The sequence below is a fragment of the Mytilus edulis genome, chromosome 1 (genome assembly GCF_963676685.1).
Source record: "Mytilus edulis chromosome 1, xbMytEdul2.2, whole genome shotgun sequence".
Classification (NCBI taxonomy): Eukaryota; Metazoa; Mollusca; class Bivalvia; order Mytilida; family Mytilidae; genus Mytilus; species Mytilus edulis.
Genome location: NC_092344.1, coordinates 51,229,168 through 51,252,471, shown reverse-complemented (window position 1 = coordinate 51,252,471; position 23,304 = coordinate 51,229,168). Strand labels below are relative to the sequence as shown.

Below are 23,304 nucleotides of genomic sequence, written 5' to 3'. Positions count from 1 at the left end.
AAAACTAAAGACTAACCCTACCAAAAACTGGGGGTGATCTCAGGTGCTCCTGAAGGGGAAGCAGTTCCTGCTCCAGATGTGGCACCCGTCTTGTTGCTTATGTTATTACAAATCCTGTGAATAGTCTAATTCAGTAGGTCACATTCGTTAAAAGGGAAGGGGATTGTAGTTATGATGTAAGGAAATATCCGATATCATCGGTGAAACAAGGTGTATCTGGTAAGTCATTGAGGAAGAAACATTGTAATAATACATAAAAAGTCTAATTCAGTAGGTCACATTCGTTAAAAGGGAAGGGGATTGTAGTTACGATGTAAGGAACATATCCGATATCATCGGTGAAACAAGGTGTATCTGGTAAGTCATTGAGGAAGAAACATTGTAATAATACATAAAAAGTCATGAATAAAAACAGAGTTCAAATTTAACCCATCGATGTGCATTTATATGTACAAACATTTTTTGGCTTTAAAACCCATTGCAGGTTAGGGTTGGAATTATAGTGGTGCATCATTTCTGCCTTTCATTGATATAAGCTATGTTCAAATCGAATAATCCATTAAAGTATACTTGTTAACCCAAACAAAGCCCTCTGTGATGACTTCTTTCACTATCCTCTAGTTTTCTTTCCTTCAACAAGCAAATTATTTTTCAAGTCAATTTAAAAAAAAGATAAAATGAATCCCATTTGAATTAGTATTGACACTAATATCTTGATTACAGCTGCTTAGCTATCAAGCAATCACTCAAAAGTAGAAATATTTCTCATTCAATGATAAAAATTATCCTAATATGGTTTGTTGAATAGGGAATGTGAAAACTCAACCTTCTAATCAAAATTGTCATGAAACAAATAGAAATTACAGGAATGATGATATAACAAGATTATAAGTTATATCTCTGAAGATTTATTTTAGTTGTTGCATTGCTTCTTTTTAGTTTTATCAGATATTTTGAAATTCATGTATATAACTTCATTGTCTAGTTTTTATACGACCGCAAATTTTGAAAAAATTTTCGTCGTATATTGCTATCACGTTGGCGTCTGCGTCGTCGTCGTCGTCCGGCGTCCGAATACTTTTAGTTTTTGCACTCTAACTTTAGTAAAAGTGAATGGAAATCTATGAAATTTTAACACAAGGTTTATGACCACAAAAGGAAGGTTGGTATTGATTTTGGGAGTTTTGGTCCCAACATTTTAGGAATTAGGGGCCAAAAAGGGCCCGAATAAGCATTTTCTTGGTTTTCGCACTATAACTTTAGTTTAAGTTAATAGAAATCTATGAAATTTTGACACAAGGTTTATGACCACAAAAGAACGGTTGGGATTGATTTTGGGAGTTTTGGTCTCAACAGTTTAGGAATTAGGGGCCAAAAAAGGGCCCAAATAAGCATTATTCTTGGTTTTCGCACAATAACATTAGTTTAAGTAAATAGAAATCAATGAAATTTAAACACAATGTTAATGACTACAAAAGGAAGGTTGGTATTGATTTTGGGAGTTTAGGTCCCAACAGTTTAGGAATTAGGGGCCAAAAAGGGACCCAAATAAGCATTTTTCTTGGTTTTCGCACCATAACGTTAGTATAAGTAAATAGAAATCTATGAAATTTAAACACAAGGTTTATGACCATAAAAGAAAGGTTGGGTTTGATTTTGGGAGTTTTGGTCCCAACATAATAAGGGGCCCAAAGGGTCCAAAATTTAACTTTTGTTTGATTTCATCAAAATTGAATAATTGGGGTTCTTTGATATGCTGAATCTAACTGTCATGACTGTGTATGTAGATTCTTAACTTTTGGTCCCGTTTTCGAATTGGTCTACATTAAAGTCCAAAGGGTCCAAAATTAAACTTAGTTTGATTTTGACAAAAAATGAATCAGTTAGGTTCTTTGATATGCTGAATCTAAAAATGTACTTAGATTCTTGATTATTGGCCCAGTTTTCAAGTTGGTCCAAATCGGGGTCCAAAATTAAACTTTGTTTGATTTCATCAAAAATTGAATAAATGGGGTTCTTTGATATTCCAAATCTAACTGTGTATGTAGATTCTTCATTTTTGGTCCTGTTTTCAAATTGGTCTACATTAAAGTCCAAAGGGTCCAAAATTAAACTTAGTCTGATTTTAACAAAAATTGAAATCTTGAAGTTCTTTGATATGCTGAATCCAAAAATGTACTTAGATTTTTTATTATGGGCCCAGTTTTCAAGTTGGTCCAAATCAGGATCTAAAATTATTATATTAAGTATTGTGTAATAGCAAGTCTTTTCAATTGCACAGTATTGCGCAATGGCAAGAAATATCTAATTGCACAATATTGTGAAATATCAATTTTTTTTTTAATTAGAGTTATCTTTCTTTGTCCAGAATAGTAAGCAAGAAATATCTAATTGCAAAATATTGTGCAATAGCAAGATTTTTTTTTAATTGGAGTTATCTTTCTTTGTCCAGAATCAACTTAAATCTTTGTTATATACAATATACAATGTATATTCACTTTTTACTACCAACTGATAAATTAAAATAATCTTTACCATTCAGTGATAACAAGCAGTTTTTTTACATCTTAATATTTTATGATGTATTTAAATGAGTAGTTATTGTTGCAAACTCCATTAGAAATTTTAATTGAGATTAGTTTTGGAATAAGGGAAAGGGGGATGTGATTAAAAAAATTGGGTTCAATTTTTCTCATTTGAAATTTCATAAATAAAAAAGAAAATTTCTTCAAACATTTTTTTGAGAGGATTAATATTCAACAGCATAGTGAATTGCTCTAAGAGAAACAAAAATTTTAAGTTCATTAGAACACATTCATTCTGTGTCAGAAACCTATGCTGTGTCAACTATTTAATCACAATCCAAATTTAGAGCTGAATCCAGCTTGAATGTTGTGTCCATACTTGCCCTAACCGTTCAGGGTTCAACCTCTGCGGTCGTATAAAGCTACGCCCTGATTGAAAAATAATTGAAAAGAGGAAGGATGATCGATTTTAAAAAGAATCAGTTGTGTCAGGCACACAGTAATTCCCTTTAAAACAGTAAAAGATTACTTGTAAACCATATGTCTTTTCACAAAGCATTAATAAACTGTATACTACTTTAAATTTTTTAGTTTGTAAAATTTCAAAGAAAAATTTGGCAGACAGTTATAGAAAATTTTTGAATGAATTCAGCAGCAAAAAGCAGAGATTTGTATCTAAATTCAAATTTCTTAATGCACAAAATACTTTAAAATATAAAAAACAGAAACCACTTGCTTCGTTGAGACAAGCATGTTGGCAATATGTATTTGTATGTGTGTGCTGGAACTGGTTTTGTTGATCATCATACTTCTACCATTTCATTTCTGTTAAGGTGGTACCCAACACCTTCACTAAAATTAATTTGGCTCGTTTAATTTTCATAAAATTTTGACAAAGTATTTACTTTGGCCCTTTGACAAAAATATAAAAATTTCAAAAAATTTGAACCAACGAATTTATCAGAAAAATACACTGGTTATATAGCAGTTTGACAAACACTGATTTTGATCATTGAGAAGCTATATATTCCCTTAACAACACAGCTTAATTAAAACGTTTAGCTGATTTTACAGAGTTATCTCCCTGTAGTGTTAGGTACCACCATAATTGAATATCAGAAGGTATAGATAAAATGAAGAATGACAATTGGTTGTAATGATACCTCTCCCTATTGCAGTTACTGAAAGCCATCTAAAATTAAAGCTTTTACATTCATGCAAACTGATTGGAAAAAACACTGAAATTTGTTTAAAAATGATTATTCTGCACATGTTTTTGCAGTTTAATCCATAGTAAAATATCAAAATACTGAGACAAGTACTAAAGCTTCTTAGGATTCAATTAGAATTTTCCAGTAAAATATATACTTTCAAAACTTATAACAATCTGTTCCTGATAGACCTACTCATAGAATTGTTTTTATTCTATCATCATTGAATTTGTTGCTAAAACACATGGGACATGATATTATATAACTGAAATAATGAATTTGGATTTTAGAGTTATGATGGAGGTTTACAGTGTTTATTGCATTTTGTAGAAAATTTTAAAACATGTATAAATGTCAAAATTTATAACAAAGACCACCTACCTATCTTACAGTATATTTTTAGCTCACCTGGCCCAAAGGGCCAAGTGAGCTTTTCTCAGCACTTGGCGTCCGTCGTCCGTCGTCCGTCGTCTGTCGTCCGTCGTCTGGCGTCGTTAACTTTTACAAAAATCTTCTCCTCTGAAACTACTGGGCCAAATTTAACCAAACTTGGCCACAATCATCATTGGGGTATCTAGTTTAAAAAATGTGTCTGGTGACCCGGTCAACCAACCAAGATGGCCGCCATGGCTAAAAATAGAACATAGGGGTAAAATGCAGTTTTTGGCTTATAACTCAAAAACCAAAGCATTTAGAGCAAATCTGACATGGGGTAAAATTGTTCATCAGGTCAAGATCTATCTGCCCTGGAATTTTCAGATGAATCGGACAACCCGTTGTTGGGTTGCTGCCCCTGAATTGGTAATTTTAAGGAAATTTTACTGTTTTTGGTTATTATCTTGAATATTATTATAGATAGAGATAAACTGTAAACAGCAATAATGTTCAGCAAAGTAAGATTTACAAATAAGTCAACCTGACCCAAATGGTCAGTTGACCCCTTTAGGAGTTATTGCCCTTTATAGTCAATTTTTAACCATTTTTCGTAAATCTTAGTTATCTTTTAGAAAAATCTTCTCCTCTGAAACTACTGGGCCAAATTAAACCAAACTTGGCCACAATCATCATTGGGGTATCTAGTTTAAAAAATGTGTCCGGTGACCCGGCCAACTAACCAAGATGGCCACCACGGCTAAAAATAGAACATAGGGGTAAAATGCAGTTTTTGGCTTATAACTCAAAAACTAAAGCATTTAGAGCAAATCTGACATGGGGGTAAAATTGTTTATAGGGTCAAGATCTATCTGCCCTGAAATTTTCAGATGAATCGGACAACCTGATGTTGGGTTGCTGCCCCTGAATTGGTAATTTTAAGGAAATTTTGCTGTTCTTGGTTATTATCTTGAACATTATTATAGATAGAGATAAACTGTAAACAGCAATAATGTTAAGCAAAGTAAGATTAACAAATAAGTCTACATGACCGAAATGGTCAGTTGACCCCTTTAGGAGTTATTGCCCTTTATAGTCAATTTTTAACCATTTTTCGTAAATCTTAGTAATCTTTTACAAAAATCTTCTCCTCTGAAACTACTGGGCTAAATTAATCCAAACTTGGCCACAATCATCTTTGGGGTATGTAGTTTAAAAAATGTGTCCGGTGACCCGGCCATCCAACCAAGATGGCTGCCACGGCTAAATATAGGACATAGGGGTAAAATGCAGTTTTTGGCTTATAACTCAAAAATCAAAGCATTTAGAGCAAATCTGACATGGGGTAAAATTGTTTATCAGGTCAAGATCTATCTGCCCAGAAATTTTCAGATGAATCGGACAACCCGTTGATGGGTTGCTGCCCCTGAATTGGTAATTTTATGGAAATTTTGCTGTTTTTGGTGGTTATCTTGAATATTATTATAGATAGAGATAAACTGTAAACAGCAATAATGTTCAACAAAGTAAGATTTACAAATAAGTCAACATGACCGAAATGGTCAGTTGACCCCTTAAGGAGTTATTGCCCTTTATAGTCAATTTTTAACCATTTTTCGTAAATCTTAGTGATCTTTTACAAAAATCTTCTCCTCTGAAACTACTGGGCTAAATTAATCCAAACTTGGCCACAATCATCTTTGGGGTATGTAGTTTAAAAAATGTGTCCGGTGACCTGGCCATCCAACCAAGATGGCTGCCATGGCTAAATATAGGACATAGGGGTAAAATGCAGTTTTTGGCTATATATAACTCAAAAATCAAAGCATTTAGAGCAAATCTGACGGAGTGAAATTGTTTATCATGTCAAGATCTATCTGCCCTGAAATTTTCAGATGGATCCGACAACCGGTTGTTGGTTTGCTGCCCCATAATTGGTAATTTTAAGAAAATTTTGACGTGTTTTGTTATTGTCTTGAATATTATTATAGATAGAGATAAACTGTAAACAGCAATAATGTACAGCAAAGTAAGACCTAAAGATAAGTCAAACATGACAAAAATGGTCAGTTGACCCCCTAAGGAGTTATTGTCCTTTATAGTCAATTTTTAACAATTTTCATAAAATTTGTAAATTTTTACTAACATTTTCCACTGAAACTACTGGGCCAAGATCATTATAGATAGAGATAATTGTAAGGAGCAAGAATGTTCAGTAAAGTAAGATGTACAAACACATCACCATCACCTAAACACAATTTTGTCATGAATCCATCTGCTTCCTTTGTTTAATATTCACATATACCAAGGTGAGCGACACAGGCTCTTTAGAGCCTCTAGTTTTTACAATTTAGAGAAAAAAATAAAATCACAAAAATACTGAACTCGGAGGAAAATCAATTCGGAAAGTCTATAATCACATGGCAAAATCAAATGACAAAACGCATCAAAAACGAATGGACAAGAACTGTCATATTCTTGACTTGGTACAGGCATTTTCAAATGTAGAATTAGAGATTTTGAAAAGACTTGATAGTCTTGGTATTGAAAGAAAAATGCTCAATCAGCTTGAAAACTAATTTACAGTGAAGTTGTGTATACATTATCAATTTCTTACATTTGTTAACAGTTCAATCACCAAAAATTATCAAAAGATCATTTTGTTATACATATGTATATATATATATATGAAAATGATGATTTGTGTGTATTTGGTAATGTAATGTATAGAGTAGACAACTCATAACCATCAGTTGTTGATTTTATATCTGATTTGTGTTTTTCATCTTTTTCTTCAGATTACTTCCAATACAACATTGTGAGTTAGTTATTATACACATCGTTCCATTTGGAGACGACAGTAAAATTGCAGATAAACCCCTTCGTCAGGTAACATTGCTAGTGTATACTGAAAAGTTATTTTTCCATATTAGACTTTTTGTTTACAAAAAAAAAAAAAACAAGATTGAAAACATGAATTAAAGGAAATATGCTAATGAGATGAACATGAATGAAACAGAAATCCAAGAAAACTGAGTAACCCAAACAAAAATATAATTAATTCATGGTTTTACTTAAAGGTTTAGTTATGAGTTGCTGACAGATTTCCCCTTTTTAGCTGACCTTTTCTCATCACTTGGCGGCTGTCATCCGTCGTCGTCCATTGTCATTAACTTTTACAAAAATCTTCTCTTCTGAAACTACTGAACCAAATTAAACCAAACTTGGCCACCATCATCAATGGGGTATCTAGTTTAAAAAATGTGTCCGATGACCAGGCCATTCAATTAAGATGGCCGCCATGGCTAAAAATCAAACATAGGGGTAAAATGTAGATTTTGGCTTATATCTCTGAAACCAAAGCATTTAGAGTGAATCTTACTCTGGGGGGAAAATTGTTTATCAGGTCAAGATCTATCTGCCCTGCAATTTTCAGATGAAAAGGAGAACCAGTTGCTGTCCTTAAAAAGGGTTGCTGCCCTTAAATTGGTAATTTTAAGGAAATTTTGATGTTTTTGTTTATTATCTTGAATATTATTATAGATAGAAATAAACTGTAAACAGCAATAATGGTCAACAAAGTAAGATCTACAAATACGTCAACATGACAAAAATGGTCAGTTCACCCCTTTATAGTCAATTTTTAACAATTTTTTGTAAATTTTTGTTATCTTTTAAAAAATTTTCTCCTCTGAAACTACTAAAACAAATTTATCCAAACTTATCCACAATCATCATTAGGGTATCTAGGTTTAAAAATGTGTCCAATGACCCCACTGGATAACCAAGATGGCCTACATGACTAAAAATAGTACATAGGGTAAAATGCATTTTTTGGCTCATCTATACTATTAAACGAGAAGACCTCATTTTGTGTGTCGCTTCTCTTCTTTCAACAATACATTAATCAACACGCCTCTGTGTCCTATAGGTACAGTGCATAATCGCATTTGTCATCCATTCATATGATTATTCAGATTGAGTTATTTTGGGAGAAAAACGAGAAAAAAGGCATCCGGATATTGTCCCGTCATTGGACGAAATTTTAAGTCAGATTATACTTCCGGTTTACGTTTTTCTGTATACTTTGAACATACATATTCTACGAAGAAAGTGTATTTTCAGAATTCTATCTGCTATCATTTTCAAGTTTACTATCCACGGCGGTGACAGAGTTAATTAAATAGAGAGGGTCTGTATACTATATCAATGACCACCATGGATCGATTAGTAAACTTAGAATTGAACTGAAGTAAATACACTTTATTTAATATGTAGTAATGAATGTTCATAACATACAGATAAGCGCTAAAATTATTCATGTGAACTTTGGATACCTTTTCTGAAATTTTACATTTAATCTTTTACAAAATCCACTGATTACAAAAAAAAAGAAGATGTGGTATGATTGCCATGTTGAGCGTAGCTATAATCCGACAGTCCAGTAGTCCGACAGTCCGATAGTTCGACAGTCTGTTAATCCGACAGTCCGATAGTTCGACAGTCTGTTAATCCGACAATCCGATGGTCCGACACGAAGCCTTCTATTCAGATCTACCAATAATATCTGCTTTATATTTTATTTTTACTTTAGGCTAGGTAAAAGCTTTAAAATAAGCAAATAAAAAAATGGGGTCCCTGACCAAGGCATTTAGAGCAAATCTGCTGTGGATAAATTTTATTCATTAGGTTAAGATCTATCTGTCCATAAATTTTCAGACCAATCGGGCAAGTTATTGTTGGGTTGCTGCCTCTAAATTGGTAATTTTAAGAAAATTTTGCAGCTTTTGGTTATCATCTTGAATATTATTATAGATAGAGATAAACTGTAAACAGCAAAAATGTATAGAAAAGTAAGAGCTACAAATAAGTCAACATGACCTTAAGGAGTTATTGCCCTTTATAGTCAATTTTTTTACAATTTTCAAAAATTTTGTAATTTTTGTAAATCTTTACAAAATATTTTCCACTGTCACATTCTCGGCCAATTTCATTTTAGATAGAGAAAATTGTAAGCAGCAAGATTGTTCAGTAAAGTAAGATCTACAAACACATCACCAACACCAAAACACAATTTTGTCATGAATCCATCTGGGTCCTTTGTTTAATATGCACATACACCAAGGTTAGCAGACACAGGCTCTTTAGAGCCTCCAGTTTAAAATGAGATTTATCTTGTTTTTTCCTTTCATTGGTTATTAACAATCTCTTCTTCTATAACAAGCTTCATGTTGGTTTTTTTTCAAGGCTCTGTGAAATTATAAACAACACCTTTCCATATAATCATAAGCTAGACCACTGAAGCATTTTGCCAAAGAAAAATTAAAATATTTTTTTTTTGTAAATTTTTTTTTTATACCTGATCCATAAATTAGAACAATATAAAGTTACACATGAATGATCTATTTTTAGCTCGACTTTCAAAAAGGAAATGTGAGCTTTTGCCATCACTTGGCGTCCGTCATCGTCCGTCCGTCCGTCGTCGTCGTCGTCCGTCCGTCGTCGTCTTTCCGTCGTCGTCGTAAACTATTTCAAAGATCTTCTCCTCTAAAACTACTGAACCAATTCAAACCAAACTTCATCTGATTGATTCCTAGGGTATCTAGAATAAAGTTTGTGTTTTAATTCCCATTTCATCAAAAAACATGGCCGCCATGACTAAAAATAGAACATAGGGGTAAAATCAGTTTTTGGCTTATAACTCAAAAACCAAAGCATTTAGAGCAAATCTGACATGAGGTTAAATGGTTTAATAGGTCAAGAATAGTTTATTGTTGTTTATATAGATTAGACTGCTGGTTTTCCTGTTCAAATTGTTTAACACTAGTCATTTTAGGGCCCTTTATAGCTTGCTGTTTGGTGTCAGCAAAAGCTCTGTTTTGAAGGCCTGACCGATCTATAATTGTTTACTTTTTACACATTGTGATGTGGATAGAGAGTTCTCTCATTGGCAATCATACCACATCTTCTCATTTCTACAAACTGAAGATTTGGTACAAAACATTGGCATGCTAGTAAAAGGCCCGACTGTAAATTTGATTCAAAACATTGATATGCAATCTAAGACTTAACTATGAGTTTTAAATGAAAGTTCTTAAAGGCCTCACTCTAAGTTATACAAATTTAAAGTTTTGTACCAGTCAAGGACAAAACCAGCAGTATGCAAGGGAAGGACCATATGAATCAGACAACCGATTGTTAGGTTGCTGCCTCTGAATTGGTTATTTTAAGGAAATTTTGCTGTTTTTGGTTATTATCATGAATATTATTATAGATAGAGATAAACTATTAACAGCAAAAATGTTCAGCAAAGTAAGATTTACAAATAAGTCAACATGACTGAAATGGTCAGTTGACCCCTTTAGGAGTTATGGCACTTTATAGTCAATTTTTAACCATTTTCCGTAAATCTTAGTTATCTTTTACAAAAATCTTCTCCTGAGACTGAAACTAATGGGCCAAATTTAACCATACATGGCCAAAATCATTTTTAGGGTATCTAGTTTCAAAATTGTGTCCGGTGACCCGGCTTACCAACCAAGATGGCCGCCATGGCTAAAAATAGAACATAGGGGTAAAATGCAGTTTTTAGCTTATAACTCAAAAACCAAAGCATTTAGAGCAAATCTGACATGGAGTAACATTGTTTATCAGGTCAAGATCTATCTGCCCTGAAATTTTTCAGATGAATCGGACAACCCGTTGTTGGGTTGCTGCCCCTGAATTGGTAATTTTAAGGAAATTTTGCTGTTTTCGGTTTTTATCTTGATTATTATTATAGATGTAGATAAACTGTAAACAGCAATAATGTAATGCTTGGGGTATACAATGTTTTTTTATACTTCCATCATAAATTATATTATGAACCTGAGACAAACGAGACATTTCAGTGTGTCCACTCTTGTTTTTGCTTTTGAAGAAGATATGACAGAACCCAAAATAATCATTCATGGAAGATTTAAGCAAAAAATTTAAGGTGAGCGATTCAGGCTCTTGAGAGCCTCTTGTTTTTTTTAAACATACTGGTGAAATCTGATGACTTTTAATTTTACAGCCATAATTGTTTCAAAAAAGGAAGAAGACTTACTTTTTAATGTAAATTTGAACTTTTAGTTTGACAGATCACATAAGATAATTCAGATGAAGATATGTCAAAATGTATAAAATATTACCCAATGAGGTTCAAGTGCACCTCTACAACATTAAAATATGGTTGTTTTTGAGAATACCGTTTTTGACAGGTGACTAAGTATCCTGTGAAAACATGCTGTTCACTGAAGGTCTCTCTGCTTTACAAAATTATTGTTATATTTAATATCAATTAAAAAAAGATGAGGGTATCCATCAGTGAGAGAATAGAACAATATCAACAACACACATGAAAACCAAAAGAAATCTAGACATTACATCAACTTCTAATAGTTATCAAAGGTACCAGGATTATAATTTAATACGCCAGACGTGTGTTTTGTCTACATAAGACTCATCAGTGACGCTCAGATCAAAACACTTAAAATGCCAAACAAGTACAAAGTTGAATAGCATTGAGAACCGAAAATTCCAAAAAGTTGGGCCAAATTATTTTGAATCTGAAACAAGTGAAGGAGACTATCAAAGAATTGTCATCAACTCACAATTCCACAAATGACAAAAAGCATGAAATATATAATTATAATCATATAAGGAAAGACAACCACTGAGAGATTCCGGATTAATTGGAACAGACACATGAACAAACAGATGTTTTATAAATATGATATTATTTTGAATTACACATCACTTCTTTTTGTCACTACTTATTTTGATGCTTTTTACAGGTTTCTACCTCTTTTTCCTGTGAATTACATGCCACTCCTTCAGGTACACCTCTATATAATAAGTTGATACATCTTTGCCAGAAGCAATATGACCTTGCCTCTACAACAGTAACAGGTATTCCTATGAAGGTATGTTGTACATGTATTATTAACCTGGTAATATCTTTTTATTTTGGGGTGTATTGCGGGTAGACAGGTCAGTGGTTGTTTGAGGTATTTCAGTGCAATAACTTTGAACTGTTCACCAAATGCATAAGATATTTAAATATGTTGTAACTGATGACATGGCTGGGTTCCTTGTAATCTACACTCAGTAGAATTCAGTAATGGTTTTCAGTGCAATGGCATGATGTGATTACAGATGGCATATTATTTTCAACAACATTCTAAGAAATCATCACATGATAGTTAATAAAAATACATGCAAAAACAAGCACTGTTCTAATTAGTTCAATTGAAGCTGTTAAAAGTAATAATATCAATTTTGTAGTATACATGTACTTTTGATTTAAAAATAAACCTGTATTCTGTAGGAAGAACAAAATGCCAGTTCGTCAGCTAACTACGATGTGGAATTGCTGCATCCATCAGAAGCTCATGATGACCTACTCAAATCAGGTATAGCTTTGATCATCCTATAATACAACTTATCGCTATTTAGTCCATTACGGGAAAAACAGTCATTTATACAACTTCCTGTTTGGGTCACCGGCCGAAAAATGGAGGTCATCAGTAGTGAGCTGAGGGAGAAAAAACTTTAGAAAGTGATCATCAAGAAACTTTGATATAGTATGATCTGCTTTTTTCAAAATTAAAATTGAAGTAAAAAAATATTTTGTTTGAAGTATTTACGGTAGTTTAAACAGGTCTGATTAAAAAGTATCATGCATGGTGAATTGTTTAAACAGGGTCCCAGATAGCTTCAACTGGATGAAAAAGTTGTGTAATTTTAGAACTTATCCGGAATGGAATAAATAGCGATTAGGTGTAAAGTTATGTTATCTGTGCAGTACATTTAATTTTTGTACATGATATCTTCTTTAAAATGTTATGTACCTTAATTTAGGTTTCCCAATATCTCATTGCATTTATAAAACTGCCACATTTTAATTGGGAGCACAAAACAGCAGTGAATTGGCATGTTGTAACACAAACAAAATCACATTTAATGGAGAATATATTTTATGAAGGGAAAGTAACTAAATACTGAAAACACAAAACAACACACTTTACACTGTTATGTTGACAGCAAAGAATGTTTAGAAATCCTATCCCAGTAATTTTAATTTCTATATCTTGCTATTTTCTGTGTTGGAACATCCTAAAAGACTGTACAAAAAGCACAAGTTAGCCCAGAGTCATCAAGGATATCCTCATTTATGAGAAAAGGTTAGTTGAGTAAAAAGTAATATATAATTTCATACTAACGCTTACCTTGATATATTTTAGCTGCTTCAGATGGTTTGGTCATCCCATCAAAAGAAGGATTACCTACAGAAACTATTACGCTCAAATGGTGTACACCTAAATCAAATATTATAGGTAATATACATAGACAATAATGTAAATTTCTTTTCATTTTGTATCCATCAATATTGTTATATTATCAGATTGAAAAGTATTTACAGTTTGCTGAACATTTATAGAAAGTAATAATAAGAAAAAAACTTTATTTTAAACAAAAACAATGCAAACCAAGGTCATACCTGTTTTCCATGAAAACAAAATAATACAAAAATTTACAGTATTTTTAATGTAACCTTTAAAGGATGGGCCTGAAAGCCCTTTCTCTTTTAGTTATTTTAAGCTTGTTGAATTTATGAACCACCCTCTCATGCTATCTACATTTTCAAAGGAATAATGAATTATTTTCACAAATATTTCAAGGATATTTGCTTGATATTTTACAGAATTGAACTACTGTACAGGAGCATATAGAATCACACCTGTAGATGTCAACAGTAGACCTTCATCTTGTCTGACTAACTTTTTACTCAGTGGTAAGAAAATTGTTGATAATTTTTGTCTGTATTGTGAAAACTAAAACTAGCTGAAGTATGTTGGTCAATTTAAATTGTGTGCATTCTGAAATGTAGATTCTTGAATGTATTCTATAGAAAAAGAGTCCGATAAAAATATTTTAGAGAACTTATTGCTAGACACAAATTTATACTGCGACTGTGAGTTTGCACTCACTAATTTATCATGCTATGTGAAGTATATTGTCCTTCAAATAGTTATTCGAACAATTAGCAAAAACAATGATATAAATTAGTCTGTAAAACAAGCCTTTTTTATGCACCTTAAATTATTAAGTAACTGAGGCTGTAATATGAATGAATGAAAAAATATATTTTACGGCACAAACTGAATTGACATTATAATATACAAAAGTTATGCTCATTTATATTTTCAGCCAGACATAAATGCTTAAAAGCACTATCATTATATAATATATATCATATTCCAACATGAAATTGTAAAATTGAAAAAAGTCTACTTTGTCATTTTAGGCAGAGCAGTCATGCTTGAACAACCCAGAAAATCTGGTACCAAAGTTATCTCCCATCTGCTGGCCAGTCATGGAGGAGAAATATTTGTTCATGCCATAAATACAGCAAGATCCCTGCTGGAAGACCCACCCTCTATCAGTGAAGGATGTGGGGGTAGAGTAACTGATTACAGGATAAACGTAAGATATCAGTAGTTTTAAATCAATTTTACTAATCCTATATGGATCCATAGGGGGTCAGTAGCAAACCATATATAACTTATAAGAAACTACAGTTAAAGTCAATAGTTAAAGTTCAGTATAAAGCTGTCAGTTTGAATATCCAAATCTACAAGTTCTACTTGAATTACAATTATCTTTTGTTTCGTCAATTTTAAAATTTAAGACTGCCCTGGTGTTTCATTCTAGATCTGTATTTGAATTTTACTTTTATTGTAGGATTTTGGCGAATTTATGAAAGAAAACAGACTAGCTCCAGCTACACATGAAATGACTGCAAATCAAACAGAAGTACCATTATTAAAAGGTACTTGATAATTCTAAGGCAACATAATTTGTATCCATCATTTTGATTGGATAACGTCACTTATTTTCATGGCATCAATTCACAAAACTATCCATATTTTCTTTGCATTCAAATTGTGGATAGCCATTCTAAAAATTATGATATATAGATTTAAAATATACTCAGATGATGACAGAAACATGTGTATTCATGGTTTGTTGACATTGGTGCATATGAATTTTGTTTTGGGCTGAATATGGATCATATTTGCCTACTGTTTTGAATTAAAATTAATGAAACAATAATATTATCTTTGTTATAATCCTGGTACCTTTGATAACTATTATATTTCAACAGCTAAGAAAAGGTTGGAGAGAATGAGTAGATATTGGCCAATGGTTATCAATGAAACAATCATATTCAACATGGCATCTGTAAGTGTAAAGACATTAACTATTTGGCCATTTCAGAATCTAATATTGCATTATGGGTAATATTTTCAAAAGTGTAACCCAACATGTTATGATTGTTTAAAAACGTGCTAAACAATGGAAATTTGACCAATGATGTAATATTATTTTCATTTTGGTGTAAGAACAATGACATTACCCAGAGTCATAGATTCTGAAAAGGCATATTGTGACTATATACTTGAGTTAAATGTTTCAAATGCTAATCTCAAGCATTCTTATCACTTATCTGGTTGTATTTATGTCAGGTTTTCTATAACAAAAATTTCTGAAAATGAAAAAAAGGTATTTGGACTGAAAAAAAAGGTCAAGGAAACATGGAAAGGTCAACATCTTTCTAGTAATGTATAAGCCATAGTTTAAAGGGAAATTAGCTGTCAAATTAAGGATCTACAGTTTGACCCAAAATCTATGTCATACTAAAACAAAATTACAAAAAGTACAAACAAACCAAACAATTTACAATAAATGGACTCTTTAAAGTGTATCAGCAATTCTTACATTTCTTAGACTGGATATCATCTAATTATCCATTGAGATGACCTCCAAAGACTGCTGCTGATGATCCTATAACTCGATTCAAACATAAATATAGATATAAATAAACTCAGTTACTCTCACAAAAAAGCAAAAGATTAAAAACCAATAAGGAAGGAATGATTTAATCCAACAAAATTATATACTGTAGAAACATTAATTTTCGTGGGGTTAAAATTTTGTGGTTTTGTCTATATCAGATTTCATTGGGATTTAATTTCGTGGTTTCCAGTAAATGAAAGTGATATTATATGGAAGTTTAATTTACATGGAGGTTTCAATTGTCGTGGATATACTAATCCAGGAAATAAACGAATTTAATTTCTGCTTTAACAGTATATATTTTATTTTCCATATAGCATATAGATCCATTACCATCACTGATAATCAAGGATACTCTGGACGATGAAGAAGTAATGGAATGTAAGAAAGCTGTTTACCATGTGGTTGGTATGGAGAGTAGAAATGAAGCTTTACCCATCCAGTTATCTGGTTCCCGTGGGAAAGGACCAAAGAGGTGTGTAGCACAGAAAAAAAAATGCAGTGAAAATAATACAGAGGACATTTTAGTGTCTTCAGATTATTCTAAAGCTAGAATCGTTAATGGTAGAAATTTAAATGCTTAATAAACAAAAATGAAGCACTTTGCATGTAAAAGTATGAAATGAAAATTTAAAACCCAGCTTGAATTGAGATTTTTAAACCAGATCAAGAAATGTTATGTTTTACATTAAAAAATTGAAAAAGAATAGTTGTATGGGTCTTCAGTTAACTATATTTCGAAAGTCATTTTGTCATTCAATGCTATAAAAGGTACATATGATATTTTGTGTCACACTTGCACTATATTTACTTAAGTTATTAAAATTGTGTTAAACATTAATTGGAGGTGTTTTAGAGAGAAAAAAAACTCAAATACCCTAAAGAATCTTTATTATTAGTGATACTTTTTTGCAAGATAAGTAAGCCCTATGTAGTCTTTTTGTGCCGATAATTTATCAAATTTTTGACTGTATTCATTAAAAAAGACCTAAGAGTGATATATTAGTTATGAATTATTTTCTAAATATATTTTTCTGCTAAGGAAAAAGTTGTGTAAATAAATCACTGCAAGAAAATCAGTTGGTTTACTGTAGTTTTTTCAAATGTTGATAGTCACAGATGACTATTAAACATACAAATACAGGCAAATACAATACTTTAAAAAAGTATTAAGTATACTGGTTTACATGTGTTCAGAAATAATACATATATTTATTAAATGATATGAGCAAATCAGCTCTAATACCGATCAATCAGCATGTGCAATACTGAAAATATTCCAGTCGATATAAATCAAGCGTTAATATCGCTTTTCTAACAGGGCCAATGCAGAAAAAAACCAGAGCCAATACAAAAAAAAGCTGTATTGACCCATGGGCTAATACGAGACGTTCACTTCCAGTTTTAATTTTCTTACACCATTACTTAAAGGAGTAGGTCCGGTAAGGACTCATTTTGGCCTCAAATTTCAGTTTCATCTGACGAAAGATTTTGACCATGTTTTAAACACTTAAGTGTCTATTTCACTCAATTCAATTAGTTTATGTGAAAGATTTTAACTGATCAAGTCATTAAAAACGATCCGATTGAAGCTCAAATATGAAAAATCTCTCAAATATGCCAAAAAACGTCACTTTTCAGATGATTTTTGTCAAAATGAAAGTGGCCGCATCCGTGTTCATCCACAACCTTTATATATGTTATGTATTATCATAAAATACAACTTTCATTGCAATATTAAGGATGAACACGAATGCGGCCACTTTCGTTTTACACGGAAATCGTCTAAAATTTAACTAAAATGATAGAATTTTGAAGATTTCAGTAATTTAGCATGACTTAATGGTGCTACAACCCTATATATGTGTCAAAAACAGCCCATATTTATGTAGCTGAAGCATTCAACTGTCCAATAAATAACTAAAAGTTTACATTTTAACAATTTTGTAAAACTGTTATATTTTTGGGCCAAAAAGGGGCCTTACCGGACCTACTCCTTTGGTGGTATTGTTATGCATAAAAACATTTGTATTATATTTATTATATCAAAATCATAAAATAAACAGGTTAAATGATGTGCAATGTTTTGTAAGGTCTTAAAGTCTTGAAACGGAAAAACAGGGCCAATATGGAAAAAAAGCTATTGGCTAATACTCGATGTACTTTCTGGTTTTTTTTTATTTTTTAAATCATTTAATAACAGTGTTAAGAACTGGCTGTTTCTGTATCAGCCCTGTTATAGATTCTCTATCAGCTGTATTTAGCCCTTAACTCTTCAAGTCTCAGGTCCAATACAGCTAACCTCAAATCTATAACAGGGCCAATACAGTAACAGCCAGTTAATAACACTGTAATACTGCATGATTATTTACCTATTTTCTGCAATCCGTCTTTTATTTGACAAACTTATTTTCGCATGCCATATTTTTTTTGGGGACTTTGTGAGTAGAAAAATAAGTCTAATTTAAATCTTAGTCAATATCTAAAATTGAATTGTTCCTTATTGAACAACTTCAAGTAATTTTGTAAACTTGAAGTTAAATTGCTGTGAAACTGATAGAAAAGGCTTAACATGAAATAAAGCATCCACAAAATAAGTTGGGTTACAAAATTTATTCTATGATGTGTGAGGGAGAGGACATCATTAATGTTGTTATAACTTGTGTCCAATACCTTTTGCTTCCTTTTCAAATAAAATATATTTAAACTTAACTATGACATGTGTTCTTTAACAGGGATGAACAATATAGACAGATGTGGTCTGAATTAGAGATGTTAATAAAAGGTTATGCCGATACTTCACCTAACCACCAGAAAGTTCTAGAATGTCTCCTAGATTGTAAAAAACCAACAGCAGAAGATAAATCTCCAAAGAAAGGGGATAAAGTATTTGCAAAGGAGGAAAAAATGGATGTTGATTCACAGGTAGAACAGTCATGGAAAACTCTGGAAAAGTAAGATTACATTACATATTTTTATGGCCCGCAACAAAGTTGTTGGATGCCATATAGTTTTACTTTTGTCCGTCATTCTGTCATTCCATCATTCCATCATTCCATAACAAACCATTATACAGACTATTTTTCTAAACGCCTTCAGATATTGGGGTGATTTTTGGTGTATGAGTTAACCATGATGAGTTACAGATCAAGTTTAAGTTTTGTTCAGCTCCACTAATTTTTGTCGAAATTAAAGGCTTTGGACTTCGATGAATTGTTGAAAATCACAGTTATACAGACTTTTTTTCGAAACTCCTTTTAGATATTTTTTGATTTTTGATATGTCAGTTAACCATGATGAGTTACAGATCAACTTACAGTTGAGTTCCGCTCAACTATTTTTTACCGAAATTAAGGGATTAAGACTTTCAAAATTGTTGACAATCACAGTTATACAGATGTCTTTTTCTATATGCCTTCAGATTTTGAGCTGATTTTTGATATAAGATACTACCATCATGTTTGTGTCCACATGTGTTGTTGAAATTGCAGACTTTTTAACTTTTTGAGACAGGGCCATTCGCTGTCGTTTGGATACATCTAGTTCTAGTTTGAGTTATGAGATAAGCCAGTTCATCTTACATGTGAAATGTCAGGAATTTATCTTGCATGTGAAAAGTTAGAAATTAATAGTACATAAGAAAAGTCAGGATTTATTGTACTGACTTATAAAAGTGTTTATATATAACTTGATACCTTATTGGTTGAATCCATGGTCATTTCAAACAAGTAACTAAGATAAAATTGATTTTTGCTTCTTTTCTCCTTCGCATGCAGTATTTAGGAGTAAGTGCAATGATTGGTCTGCTTGATGTCCATAACATGTTTCTGTGTATGATGACATGTCTTCCTGATTACTGTTACAATTGCATGAAAAAATCAAGTTAGACTAAAAAAAATCAGGGTTCAGATTTTATAACACAGAATGTTTTGTTTTTCTTTCATTGAGATGAACACAAATCTTAATGTTTATGGTGACTTTGAAGTAAGGGAAAACAAGTCTATATGAAATACTAAGTATAAGAGTCTTGATGTTAAACAAATAGTGTTGTACAAAATGTATATATTTTTTTGTAATATTGATTGATGTTTAGTGGTGAGTATTTCATGTATACAAGTTTGAGAACAAATTGAACAATAAGTCAAGCAAGTGAGTGCTGCATTGTGGGTGATCCTGAAGGAAACACCCTTCAGCAAAGGACTATCAGAACTAAATCAGGAAAAATTTCTATATCCATGGCCAATCCTTAAGCTTTAATATTTTTGAAAAAATATAAATAAATATGAAACATGAAGATTATACATCATTTACAATGAAACTTCAGAAAGTATTGCTGAAATTACAGAAAATAATATTACTGGTATACCAGTCAAGTTGGAATAGAGAAAATGATTACATTGTATGAAATTACAAATTTGGAATTCAAGTTACCAAATTTATTTTACTAAACTCAGGTACCAGGAGACATACATGATATATTTAAAATTGAGTTGACAAATTTTGTTTAATTTTTCTTTGGTTTTTAATAATGAAATAAATTTCATCTGTATTTTGTTTTCTTCTAGATTCCAGAAAATGACAGAGAGGGAAAAATCAGATCACAACAAAAGTGATTCTGGCCCACCATCGAAACGAGCCAAGATGGAGGAACCTTCAGCCAGCACAGGAAGCAGTATGTTATTAATACAAGTTATAAACATATCACTTTAAGATGTTTTAGTGGGATTCAATATTTTCATGATATCATTATTTTTATGCCCCACCTACGATAGTAGAGGGGCATTATGTTTTCTGGTCTGTGCGTCCGTTCGTCCGTCCGTCCGTCCGTCCGTCCGTCCGTCCGTCCGTCTGTCCCGCTTCAGGTTAAAGTTTTTGGTCGAGGTAGTTTTTGATGAAGTTGAAGTCCAATCAACTTCAAACTTGGTACACATGTTCCCTATGATATGATCTTTCTAATTTTAATGCCAAATTAGAGATTTTACCCCAATTTCACGGTCCACTGAACATAGAAAATAATAGTGCGAGTGGGGCATTCGTGTACTGAGGACACATTCTTGTTTTTTAATATTGTAAGAACTGCCTTACTAAAGTTGTTTGTGTGCTTCTAACTAGTTCATTGAACTATTTTCTGCGAATCTTTCTTATATTCTATTTCTCATAAAAATACATATCCCCTTTCATATGTTGTAAAAATGTATACAGATTATTTTCTTCCAGTCTTTTGTCTTTTAATCCAGATTACAAAAAAATATGCTGTTTCAGAATGTAAAATGTTTTTGATAGTATTTTCTGATATTACAATAGTTAAGAACTTCTCATACTTCAGTGAGTTTGTACTTTGTTATACAAAAAAAAAAAATATCCATGGTCTTTAATTCTGAAACAGTAAATACATATTGTTGAAGGAATTCTGTGAATTGCATTGAGGATACACATTTTTATTGGGGACATTATTTTCACTAGCCAAGGGTTACGATCCACTCCACTCTTGGCAGGTTAAGCCAATATTTGTGATAATGTTATTGTTACACCATCTATTAGTTGATTAAAGTCACACCAATTCCAAATACATTATTCTTAACCAATGGTAACACTTGAACTCTCTTCAGTGTGGAGGTGAAAATATTTTAGCGTCTAGAGTATACAACCTTGGTGAAGCAGGAAACCAAAATATACGATAACATTCAATCATTTGTGCAAGAAACATACACATGAACTTCGATAAGTTGATTAAGAACATTTAAATTGTCACTAGATATAATTGTATGTTTCAGGTGGTAAAAAATTCTTGCGTAATAAGGACATGGCAATTGTTTACCTCCTTTTTCTACATTTACACAAGATCATGTTATAAGATTTTTCTTCTTCTTTTGTTAAGGAGTTGACCTCATATTTGAGTGTTTTAATAACTCCGCTCCGTAAAACAGGAGGCTTCTCCAATGAATAAAATAAAAATTTCCAAATATTTAAAACTATTTACACTGTACAATTTGGCAAGCTGGTGTCTAGTTTGGCTGCATCTGGGTCCAGGGCACACTGGATAATCTTGCCCTGAGCTCTTCAAGTGTTGCTGCAGCTGCTACTGTGTCTTGCAGTAAGTTCCAGTCTCTTATAGAGCGTGGGAAAAAGGAATTGTTGTAAACTTCCTTTGTTGCCCTGATTTGTCTGAGTCTATGGCCACCCCTTATTCTGCTGTCCCCAGGTATGTAGTAGATAGCTGGTTGTATCTCAGTGGCGGATCCAGAGGGGGGGTTCCGGGGGTTGGAACCCCCCCTTTCTTTTGGCCGATCAATGCATTTGAATGGGAGCATATAGTTGGAACCCCCCCCCTTTACTCTGGGTTGGGAACCCCCCTTTTTAAAATGGCTGGATCCGTGCCTGTATCTCCACTAGTTGGTTCTGGATTTTGTAACAAAAGACGAGTTGCTGGTTCATTTGTCTTCATTGTAGAGTGTCCCACTGGAGTTGGTCGAAAAGTCCAGTGACAAAGCCTTGGAAATTGTCGGTGTACTGGTTAAATACAAAACGTGCTGCTTTGCGCTGTACCCATTCAAGGTCTTTCATCAGTGTGGTTTGATGGGGGTCCCACACTGTGGCAGCGTACTTGATCGATGGTCTGATCAGTGCACAACAGGCCATGTTTTTGACAACAACCAAGGTTCCTGCATAGAAAACCAGGGTCCTGGTTGCTTTTCCAGTGTTGTTATTTATGTGTTTATTCCTATGTAGTTCTTGACTAATGGTAACTCAAGGTATGCAGCCAGTTACGACTGAAACCAATGATAATCATTACCGGGTACCTTGTGTCTCAGAAATTCTATCTGAATCTGCCAAGGATGGAGAGGAGGGATGTGGATTGTAACCCTTGGCTAGCGAAGATGTGGGAACATATGATTGCCATTTAGAATTCTGTCTTTGTCCGTGTTTTAAATCACTACTGGTCCTGCAAATGAGAAATTTGAAAAACAATCCTATAAGCATCCATACATCGCATTTTCACACCAATGAGGTGGAAATAAGAAGATGTGAACCATTCCAGGTCAAAGTACGGTCTTCAACACAGAGCCTTGGCTCACAACGAACAGCAACCTATTAAGTAACCCAAATTGACTAATGTAAAAAAAAATAAAAGAAAAAAGAAATGCTTATGGACCACATCAACAGAGACAACCACTGAACAACAGGTTCCTGACTTAGGACAGGTGCAAAAAAAGCCTGCTTCATCTATTAAAAGTACTCAAGTGACAAGAATGTCTGTAAATTTTTTAGTCCACAAAATTTTGGGTGTTTGTCATAAAATGTTTTTATTTTAT

At 32.7% G+C, this 23,304-nt stretch overlaps 1 protein-coding gene across 1 annotated transcript in view; it reads left to right on the top strand.

Moving 5' to 3' along the window:
* LOC139513630 (integrator complex subunit 13-like) overlaps positions 1 to 23,304 on the top strand; it is a 72,102-nt gene that overhangs the window by 47,172 nt on the left and 1,626 nt on the right. The window contains exons 5-15 of the mRNA XM_071302300.1: positions 6,907 to 6,997; positions 11,926 to 12,054; positions 12,459 to 12,543; positions 13,375 to 13,467; positions 13,836 to 13,925; positions 14,439 to 14,617; positions 14,876 to 14,963; positions 15,300 to 15,376; positions 16,309 to 16,466; positions 18,727 to 18,945; positions 20,557 to 20,663. Coding sequence (XP_071158401.1) covers positions 6,907 to 6,997; positions 11,926 to 12,054; positions 12,459 to 12,543; positions 13,375 to 13,467; positions 13,836 to 13,925; positions 14,439 to 14,617; positions 14,876 to 14,963; positions 15,300 to 15,376; positions 16,309 to 16,466; positions 18,727 to 18,945; positions 20,557 to 20,663 — 1,316 coding nt within the window. The remainder of the gene's footprint in view (positions 1 to 6,906; positions 6,998 to 11,925; positions 12,055 to 12,458; positions 12,544 to 13,374; positions 13,468 to 13,835; positions 13,926 to 14,438; positions 14,618 to 14,875; positions 14,964 to 15,299; positions 15,377 to 16,308; positions 16,467 to 18,726; positions 18,946 to 20,556; positions 20,664 to 23,304) is intronic.